Source organism: Triticum urartu, chromosome 5, assembly GCF_003073215.2.
Source record: "Triticum urartu cultivar G1812 chromosome 5, Tu2.1, whole genome shotgun sequence".
Lineage (NCBI taxonomy): Eukaryota > Viridiplantae > Streptophyta > Magnoliopsida > Poales > Poaceae > Triticum > Triticum urartu.
The window spans coordinates 474,673,057-474,684,208 of NC_053026.1; the positions used below are offsets into that span (position 1 = coordinate 474,673,057).

Here is an 11,152-nt window from a genome sequence, read left to right on the forward strand (position 1 = left end):
TTCAAAGTTGAAACAACATCAATTAAACACACGCGCACAGAAACATAGGAGTCAGAATGTAGTATAGGACCAGGACAAGGAAACTCCTGTTATCAAATCAACACACAGCTTGTAGCAAAACAGCACAGAAACATGTGGATATCTCATGTGAGCATCATGCTGTGGTTTTATTAAACAATGATATAGCAACAGAATACAATATCTTCAATGCAAACCAGCAATAGAATTGCTCCTGCTAGCTGCTGTTGCTGCCACAAAACGCATGACACATTAGTTGCAGTACAAGCTATGGATCAGAAGTAGTTGGTTACACTAATCATGAAATATCAGTGGGAATCCGAAAAATTTTCTTCATCACCCGGAATCATGCGGTTCAACCCAACAGAACACAATGATCAATAAGGTTCATAACCAATGAAGGAATGCATGTACAGTCAGTCTAAAGCAGTAAAAATGTGCAAATGTACTTCAGGAGATGGCGTGACCCGTCGATTTTCTTCATCACCCAGGTAATGCACATCTCATCAGCCAGCAGAACACAAAAAAGAGGATACGAAAATTACTGCTAAGAGGTTTGCAAAAAATCAAAGGAAAGTATTTGCTCAATAATAAAGGAGTACTCCCTCTGTAAACTAATATAAGAGTGTTTAGATCACTAGTTTAGTATTCTAAACACTCTTATATTAGTTTACGGAGGGAGTACATATGTAGTCCAAGAGATGGCATGATCCGTCAGAAGTATCTGGTTGTAATAATCATGAAAATCAGTGGGAATCCGAACAATTTTCTTCATCACCCAGATCATGCACATCTCAGCCAGCAGAACATCACAAGTAACATATGTAAAACAATGATTCTGAGCATGAGGAAACAATGATTCTGAGCATGAGGAAACAATGATTCTATTAGAGTACCAGCAAATTAGACTAAACTTTCATGGAATGATTAGTATAACTAGACCCATTTTAGTTTAGCATTACATAAAAGACTAGTAGCAGTCGCACAAGCAACTATTGAGCACTGAAGAAACAGGACAGGGAAACAACATACCCTGATGGTGCCCAGGCTGCAGCCTCAGAACCCTGCAAAACCACAAGCGACGTTAACATCAAACACACATATAAGACGCACCATGTTATGAAATGGACATATAAGACACACATATAAGACGTTAACATCAAATTCACAGTTTAGAAAATTAGTATCTTCTTTGCAAAGGTGAAATGAGATGACTGAACTTGATTTGGCTTTTTAGCTTCCATAATTTCTACTAGCAGCAGATGTTATGAAATGGACTTACTGAATTATCTGAATCAAGGAAAGAAATTTGCAACTAGCTTCAGACCATCTATTACACAGACTGAGAAATCTATTTCCATCCAACTACTTTTACTTTTCTACAAGACTACAACAGTTTTAGACAACTCCAAAGTCCTAAATTTGTTCACAGGTTATTCAACACAAGTAAATTTGTTCACAGGTTATCTACAAGATTAGAACAGTTTCAGACACCTCACACTAACAGTTTCAGATTTCAACAGATTCAGACAACTGTTTTTCAGACTTGGAACAATTTCAGTAAACTGTTCTTCAGACCACAATAGTTTCAGTAAACTATAGCAAAGTCTGAATGTCGTGGAAAAAAAATGATTTCACTAACCAAGGGTCCCGGTCAGGAAGACGACGATCTCGAGGGTCCCGCCATAGCCACCGTCAGGCAGGTCGACGACGAGCGGGGTGAGCTGAGCTCGCTAAGCAGGTCGACTACTACTACAGAAAATATGCCCTCGCTAAGCTGAGATCTCAATCAACAGAGGCAAGAAGTCGACCAAACCAAACCAACCAGGGCGTTGTTCTTGACGCTGAGCATGAGAATGGAGAGGGGCCCCGTGCTGAACTCCTCCTCCTCCTTCTTCCCCTGCTGCCAACAAAACAAAGACATAACCAATGACCGTGTCAGTAAGCTGCTGTGGCGGATGAGAACACCGTCGAGGGTGAAGAGGGGCGGAGGAAAGCAGCAGTGCTAATCTAGTTCGAAGAACAATGCCAGCAACTCAACATGGCCTCCTACTTTTTGGTAGGCAAAGGATGGTAAGCAATGATGCAGAGAATGGCCAGGTAATTAAGGGGCAACGTGATTGTGCCCAGCAGCAGTAGATGGTGGTCTACTGTTTGTTTGACAGCATTATTAATAGGTGTTTCGTGCTGTCTTCTCAGGCAACAACAGTCAGATACAAGTACACCTAGCAACAGAGCTGCCAAGGACGGATGGACAATGCATATCATCTGTCAAGAAAGATCTACCCACCTAACTGAAAATTGGACAGTAGTATGTGACTGGAATGAAAGGAGAAAGAAGGAATTCCAGGTCCTTTTTCTGGAAACAAAATAATTTACCAAACGCATGCATACACGGGCCAGGGAAGAAAATGATGCAGTGAATTAGTCTGACAGATAGAGAGAAAGAACAGGGAAGGGGATTGTACTACTCACCGGGACGTCCTCTTGGAAGACGCCGTAGCTGTGGGGCGCCTCCATGGCGAACTCCATGTTGTTCCTCGGAGCATCAAACCCTGCAATTGAGCCCAATGAGAATCGGTTAAACTTGCTGCAACACACTGGACTTGGATCATTCTAAAAAACCCAGCGGAAGCTACTAATCGAGCGAGAAGAGGGGCTCACCGGTGTGCCCTTGCTTGGCGGCGACGTGGAAGGCATCGAGGTCGAGGCGGGAGCGGAGCTTGGCGGCCTCGAGGTCGTAGAGCGGGAGGAGGAGGCGCACGGCCTCGGCGTCCGCCGGGACGTAGAGCGCGGACTCCTCGGCGCCGGCCAGGAGGCGGCGCACGGCCTCGGCGTCCGCGGATCGGAGGGCCGCGAAGAGCGCCTGGTGGGAGAGCGGCGGGAGATCCATCGTCGGGCGGGAGGCCAACCGGAGAGCCGGCGCGGAGCTGACCAAACGGAACCCTAGCGCGTCGGCCGACCTTCTCGACTCGATCTAGGGCATAGGGTAGGGAAAGATGGTGAGGGGAGGGAGGGACGAGGTTGGCGGTGGTGGTGAGGAGGGCTGCGAGGTCGGCGGTGGGTGGGAGCGGCGGGGAGAGAACTAGATCAGGGAAAGGAGGCTGGGGAGAGGACTGGATCGAGGGAGGAGGTGGCGACAGCTGCGAGGAGAGGAGGGGTGCGATGGGGGGAGTCGATGGGATCCAGAGCTCGGTCGCCATGGCTGCGCCGCGGGCTAGAGTTTCGGGCGCTTGGGAGACATGGGGATTCGGGCTCCTCGCCGTCGACGACCATGGTGCGGGGGCGGCGGCAGCTAGGGTTTGGCGAGCGGGTGCGGGTGCGGGAGAGTGGGGGCGTGGGGGCTAGGGTTGGAACGATGGGGAGTTGGGGCTGCGTGGGTGAGGGGGGTGAGAGGGCTACGTGGGTGAGAGGGTGAGGGGATGAGGTCCGCCGTTGGATCCCGGATGCATGATCCGCGTGATATGCCTATAGACCAATCAGAATGCAACAAACAATTTGAAGACTTTATGACCTTTTAAATAGGTCATGAAAAAATCATTTTCCATTTTTTAGTGCTCAAAATGAGTTTTTTTTGCAAAAGACGTACCAAATATTTGTTCACATGATATTCTTTATATTCTTTATATTTGTTCAAAATGAGTTCTTTATACTCTGCAAAAGTTTAAATCTTGGAATATTAAACAGTATCGACAAAGGGATTTTTTATATTCTTTGCACAAAAAATCATTTTCCATTTTTCGAGTGCCCCAAATGAGGTTTTTTTGTGAAGGACCTACCAAATAATTGTTGCAAAATTGGACCAAATCAATTTTATAAAATACTAGGACATATATAATGCACAATTGACAAAATGGTTGGGTGAAAAAAGTTTTGATCCACCTCTGGTGAAAAAGACAAATTGTCGTCGATTCAGGTGGAAACGGGTCAAATTTGAACTGTAGCTGCCTCATAGTTTGCTCTTTATTTTTTCCAAAAATCATTTCTAGGTAAATAAGTATCTATTTAATCATAGAAACACCAAAAAAATTCCAAGATTCAACCACTAGCTAGGAACGGTGAAGTCCGCCGTTTTGACCGCATTTTGAAACGGGCATAAAAAATTCAAAAAAAAATCAAAAAATTGGAAAACCTTCGCATTGTGTCATTATATGTGACCAAGTTTTCAGGAAAAATAATAAACTTGTAATATGGTAATTATTTTAAAAAAGTGTTCTCAGAAATGAGCTATCATGCGTGAAGATTCATGGCTTTCAAGCCAAATGATCAATCTTATGGCCACATTCATGGCATAGTTTGTTCAAATGATCTCATATTGTGCACGAGGGTGCATCTTGGAATTCCAAACAATGTTGCCTAAGGAAGTTTTCATTTTCTTTGCACGGAAAATTCATTTTTCATTTTCCGAGTGCCCAAAAGGAGGGTTTTTTGTGAAGGACCAACCAAATAATTGTTGCAAAATTGGACCAAATCATTTTTATAAAATACTAGGCCATATATAATGCACAATTGACAAAATGGTTGGGTGAAAAAAGTTTTTATCTACCTCTGGTGAAAAAGACAAATTGCCGTCGATTTAGATGGAAACGGGTCAAATTTGAACGGTAGCTGCCTCATAGTTTGCTCTTTATTTTTCCCAAAAATCATTTCTTGGTACATAAGTATATATTTAATCATAGAAACACCAAAAAAGTTCCAAGATTCAACCACTAGCTAGGAACGGTCAAGCCCGCCGTTTTGACCGCATTTTGAAACGGGCATAAGAAATTCAAAAAAAATCAAAAAATTGGAAAACCTTCGCATTGTGTCATTATATGTGACCAAGTTTTCAGGAAAAATAATAAACTTGTAATACGGTAATTATTTTAAAAAAGTGTTCTCAGAAATGAGCTATCATGCGTGAAGATTCATGGCTTTCAAGCCAAATGATCAATCTTATGGCCACATGCATGGCATAGTTTGTTCAAATGATCTCATATTGTGCACGAGGGTGCATCTTGGAATTCCAAACAATGTTTCCTAAGGAAGTTTTCATTTTCTTTGCACGGAAAATTCATTTTTCATTTTCCGAGTGCCCAAAAGGAGGGTTTTTTGTGAAGGACCTACCAAATAATTGTTGCAAAATTGGACCAAATCATTTTTATAAAATACTAGGCCATATATAATGCACAATTGATAAAATGGTTGGGTGAAAAAAGTTTTGATCTACCTCTAGTGAAAAAGACAAATTGCTATCGATTTAGATGGAAACGGGTCAAATTTGAACTGTAGCTGCCTCATAGTTTGCTCTTTATTTTTTCCAAAAATCATTTCTAGGTACATAAGTATCTATTTAATAATAGAAACACCAAAAAAATTCCAAGATTCAACCACTAGCTAGGAACGGTCAAGCCCGCCGTTTTGACCGCATTTTGAAACGGGCATAAGAAATTCAAAAAAAATCAAAAAATTGGAAAACCTTCGCATTGTGTCATTATATGTGACCAAGTTTGCAGGGAAAATAATAAACTTGTAATACGGTAATTATTTTAAAAAAATGTTCTCAGAAATGAGCTATCATGCGTGAAGATTCATGGCTTTCAAGCCAAATGATCAATCTTATGGCCACATTCATGGCATAGTTTGTTCAAATGATCTCATATTGTGCACGAGGGTGCATCTTGGAATTCCAAACAATGTTGCCTAAGGAAGTTTTCATTTTCTTTGCACGGAAAAACCATTTTCCATTTTCTGAGTGCCTAAAATGAGTTTTTTTTGTGAAGGACCTACCATATATTTGTTGCAAAATTGGACCTAATCAATTTTATAAAATACTAGGCCATATTTAATGCACAATTGACAAAATGGTTGGGTGTCAAAATTTTTGATCCACCTCTGGTGAAAAAGACAAATTCCCGTTGATTCAGCTGGAAGCGGGTCAAATTTGAACTGCAGCTGCCTCATAGTTTGCTCTTTATTTTTTCCAAAAATCATTTCTAGGTAAATAAGTATCTATTTAATCATAAATACATGGTTTGATGGCGAGACATCGAGGTTTGGACAGTGGCCGAGGGCCCCAACTCTAGAGCGCGTAAGCTCACATGCCCGCCGCGTGGTCACCGCGTGACCGTGGCGTTGCCATGTGTTATGTGCGGCCTAGGCATGTCTAGTGGGTTGGGCACTCCCCAGGTAGGTGCTAGGAAGAAAATCACAACATAAGATTCTCACGAGGAGACCGATCGATGCTCAAACATGAATAAGCAGCCAAGTGTTTGATTTGCGGTACGGGAAATGCACATGGCCAATGGGCGTGAGTTTTGGCCGAGGATGATCATCTACTAAGGAGAATGTATTCACAAATTTTCACCTCAAAGGAGGAGCCTAGGTGGTACTTGCTTTGCAAAGTACCACACTGGACAAAAATATGAATGTTGAAGCTGGGCTCAAAATAATGAATGGATTGAGCTGAAATTTGGTGGAGGATGGTTATTTGGGCATAGGAAAGCATTGTAGAAAATTGATATCATTTTGACATGCCAAAGTAGTACTTCCTTCACAATGCTCTTCTATGGACAAAAACTTGGGAAAACTAGTGAGAGAGATTGGATGAATGAAATAAGCTAAAAATTGGTGTAGGTAAGTTACATAGGTATGGTCATGCGCTGGTAAATTTTCAGATCATTTGGGTAAGCCTAGCTAGTACTTACTTCACAAAGCTTCTCTCGAGGTAGAAACTTTGGAAATTTCCTGAGAAAGATTTACTAGGAAAATTGAGCTGAATATTATCATGTGGCAATGATTTGGGTATGGAAGAGTGTCCAAAAAGTTTGAGGGTAATAGGAGGGGTCTATATAACACTTGCTTTGCAATGTGCCAATTTGGCCATAAAATATAAATTGAACCTGGGCTCACATAGATGATTTGACTGAGCTACAATTTGGAGGAGGGTGATAATTTGGGCATATGAAGGAACTGTATAAATTTCATGTCATTTAGAGATATAAAAAAGGTACTTCCTTCACAATGCTTCTAGGTGGACAAAAACTTTGGAAATTTGCCGAGGAAGATTTGCTAGGCAAATGGAGCTGAATTTTGTCATGCAGTAATGATTTGGATAGGAAAGAGTGCCCAAAAATTCCGAGGGCAATCAAGAATATAAAAATAGCACTTCCTTCATAAAGTGTTGTTGTGAACAGAATAGGAAAATGAATATTGTTGAATTAGTTTTGAACTAGGCAAGGAAGGATTTTTACATATTTGATGAAGATATGCCCCAAAGAATTTATGAGATTTTTGTGGGAATTTTGGGAATGATAGAAATATAGGTTGCTTCACAACCTAGGGCAAAAACTGCCACATGGACATGACACATAGGCAAAACTGATGAGATGGCGCCTAGTCATCACAACCCACCACAATCTACAAGGCTATGACCATCTATATTGGTCATTAACAACTAGAAATAAGGCAGCGGACTAGCACTATTTGCTTTGTGACCATTTCGTGTAAGGAAATTACGACCTTTCTGACCAAAATGGTCGCAATGGTTTAGGGTTTGGAGCCCCCTGAACAGCTTTTGACCAATTGGTCTAAAATGGTCATAACAATTCTTCGAGGGTCACTGACAGAAGGTCATAAGTTGACATATTTCTTGTAGTACCGGAACCCCCCGGGGAAGTAATGGGCCTTATTGGGCCTGAGGGGAGAGAGGGCAGCAGCCCAGGAGGTGGCGCGCCCCCCTCATGGGGAGTCCGAATAGGACTAGGAGGGGGGGGGGCACGGCCCCCCTTTCCCTCTCCCTCTCCCTCTCTTTCCTTTCCCCTCCCTATTCCTAGTTGGACTAGGAAAGGGGAGTCCTACTCCCACTAGGAGAAGGACTCCCCCCTCTCCTTGGCGCACCCAAGGGCCGGCCGGCCTCCCCCTTGCTCCTTTATATACGGGGGTAGGGGGGCACCCTAGAACACACAAGTTGATCTTCGTGATCGTTCCTTAGCCGTGTGCGGTGCCCCCTCCATGATATTACACCTCGATCATATTGTAGCGGTGCTTAGGCGAAGCCCTGCGACGGTTAAACATCAAGATCGTCACCACGCCGTCGTGCTGACGAAACTCCTCCCCGAAGCTTTGCTGGATCGGAGCCCGGGGTGCGTCATCGAGCTGTACGTGTGTCAAGAACTCGGAGGTGCCGGAGTAACGGTGCTTGGATCGGTTGGACCGGGAAGACGTACGACTACTTCCTCTACGTTGCGTCAACGCTTCCGCTCCGGTCTATGAGGGTACGTAGACAACACTCTCCCCTCTCGTTGCTATGCATCACCATGATCTTGCGTGTGCGTAGGATTTTTTTTTTGAAATTACTGCGTTCCCCAATAGTTTACCTACTATTATTTATAATATTTTTATGCATAATAATGCTTTTGGAGTAATTCTAATGCCTTTTGTCTCATATATGCAAGGTTCACACAAAGAGGGAGAATTCCGGCAGCTGGAAATCTGGACCTAAAAAAGCTACGTCAGGCTACCTATTCTGCACAACTCCAAATGAGCTGAAACTTCACGAGGAATTTTTATGGAATAAATAAGAAATACTGGAGCAAATAACTACCAGAGGGGGGCCACCTGGTGAGCACAAGACACCAGAGCGCGCCAGGCCCCCCAGGCGCGCCCTGGTGGGTTGTGCTCAACTCAGCCCACCTCCGGTGCCCCTCTTCTGGTATATAAGTCATTTTGACCTAGAAAAAATAAGGAGAGGACTTTTGGGATGGAGCGCCGCCGTCTCGAGGCGGAACTTGGGCAGGAGCACTTTTGCCCTTCGGCGGAGCGATTTCGCCGGGGGAACTTCCCTCCCGGAGGGGGAAATCATCATCGTCATCACCACCACCAACTCTCCCATCTTGGGGAGGGCAATCTCCATCAACATCTTCACCGGCACCATCTCCTCTCAAATCCTAGTTCATCTCTTGTGTTCGATCTTTGTACTAGAACTATAGATTGGTACTTGTAGGTGACTAGTAGTGTTGATTACATCTTGTAGTTGATTACTATATGGTTTATTTGGTGGAAGATTATATGTTCAAATCCAATATGCTATTTAATACCCCTCTGATCATGAACACATTTATCACTTGTGAGTAGTTACTTTTGTTCTTGAGGTCACGGGAGAAATCTTGTTGCAAGTAATCATGTGAATTTTATATGTGTTCGATATTTTGATGGTATGTATGTTGTGATTCCCTTAGTGGTGTCATGTGAACGTCGACTACATGACACCTCACCATATTTGTGCCTAAGGGAATGCATTGTGGAGTAGTTATTAGATGATGGGTTGCTAGAGTGACAGAAGCTTAAACCCTATTTTATGTGCTACTTCGTAAGGGACCGATTTGGATCCAAAAGTTTAATGCTATGGTTAGAATTTATTCTTAATACTTTTATCGTAGTTGCGGATGCTTGCAAGGGGGTTAATCATAAGTAGGAGGTTTGTTCAAGTAAGAACAACACCTAAGCATCGATCCACCCACATATCAAATTATCAAAGTAACGAACACAAATCAAACCAACATGATGAAAGTGACTAGATGAAATTCCCATGTACCCTCAGGAACGCTTTGCTTATTATAAGAGACCGTTGTGGCCTGTCCTTTTCCTCAAAAGGATTGGGCTACCTTTGTGGATTATTTAAGCTTGCAGGTTTACCCAGAGACGAAGCTAAGAAGAAGGTTTTCCCTTTATCTTTGTAGGGAAAAGCATTGGCATGGTATAGGCTATGCGATGATATTGGATCTTGGAATTGGAATCGATTGAAATTGGAGTTTCACCAAAAAAAATCCTATACATCTAGTTCATCGTGAACAAAATTATATATATTATTTTTGTCCTCGTGAAGGAGAAAGTATCGCTCTAGCTTGGGGGGAGGCTTAAGTCAATGTGATATTCATGCCCCAACCATGAGCTCTCAAGAGAAATTATTATTCAGAATTTTTATGCCCGGCTTTCTCATAATGATCGATCCATGCTCGATACTTCTTGTACTGGTTCCTTTATGAAGAATACTATTGAATTCCGGTGGGATCTTTTGAAAGAATTAAACGCAACTCTGAAGATTGGGAACTCGACGAAGGTAAAGAGTCAGGTATTAAGCTTAAGTTTGATTGTGTTAAATCTTTTATGAATACCGATGCTTTTCAAAAGTTTAGCACTAAATATGGACTTGACTCTGAGATAGTAGCTTCCTTTTGTGAATCTTTTGCTACTCATGTTGATCTCCCTAAAGAGAAGTGGTTTAAATATCATCCCCCTATTAAAGAAGAAATTAAAGAACCGGTAATATCTAAGGATGAAACTATTATTTATAATGTTGATCCAGTTGTTCCTACTGCTTATATTGAAAAACCACCTTTCCCTGTTAGGATGAAGGAACATGCTAAAGTCTCAACTGTGGTCAACAAAAGTTATATTAGAACTTCCAAACCTGCTGAACAAATCAAGGTAGAACCTAGTGTTGCTATGGTTAAGGATCTCTTGGTCGATAATATTGATGGGCATGTTATTTACTTCGTTGGTGAAGCTGCTAGCATTGCCAAACCTGATGGAAAAGATAAACATAGACCCGTTGTTGGCATGCCTATTGTCTCAGTTAAAATATGAGATCACTGTTATCATGGTTTATGCGACATAGGTGCTAGCGTGAGTGCTATTCCTTTTACTTTATATCAAGAAATTATGAATGACATAGCACCCACTAAGATAGAAGACATAGATGTTACTATTAAACTTGCTAATAGAGACACCATCACACCTCTTGGGATCATTAGAGATGTTGAAGTCTTGTGTGGGAAAATAAAATACCCTACTGATTTCCTTGTTCTTGGTTTCCCACAAGATGACTTTTGTCCCATTATCTTTGGTAGACCTTTCTTGAACACCATTAATGCTAAAATAGATTGTGAGAAACAAACTATCGATTTTAGTTTTGGTGATGAGTCTCATGAGTTTATTTTTTTCAAGTTTAGTAGAAAGCATCATAAAAAAGAATTGCCTAGTAAGGATGAAATTATTGGTCTTGCTTCTATTGTTGTACCTCCTGCTAATCCACTAGAACAATATCTGCTAGACCATGAAAATGATTTGCATATGCACGAAAGAAATGAAATAG

General features: G+C 42.1%; 1 protein-coding gene and 2 pseudogenes across 1 annotated transcript; all 3 read right to left on the reverse strand.

Annotated features, from left to right (window-relative positions):
• Positions 1 to 288: 288 nt before the first annotated feature.
• Positions 289 to 364, reverse strand: LOC125511788 (annotated as a pseudogene).
• A 363-nt stretch (positions 365 to 727) lies between these two features.
• On the reverse strand, positions 728 to 802 carry LOC125511779 (annotated as a pseudogene).
• Positions 803 to 1,010: 208 nt separating this feature from the next.
• LOC125507178 lies at positions 1,011 to 2,911 on the reverse strand. Its single transcript, XM_048671844.1, has 4 exons — positions 2,683 to 2,911; positions 2,494 to 2,573; positions 1,844 to 1,921; positions 1,011 to 1,082 (listed from the first exon to the last, which is right to left on the reverse strand). The coding sequence occupies exons 1-4, from the start codon at positions 2,909 to 2,911 to the stop codon at positions 1,011 to 1,013; spliced, it is 459 nt and encodes a 152-aa protein (XP_048527801.1).
• Between the last annotated feature and the right edge of the window lie 8,241 nt (positions 2,912 to 11,152).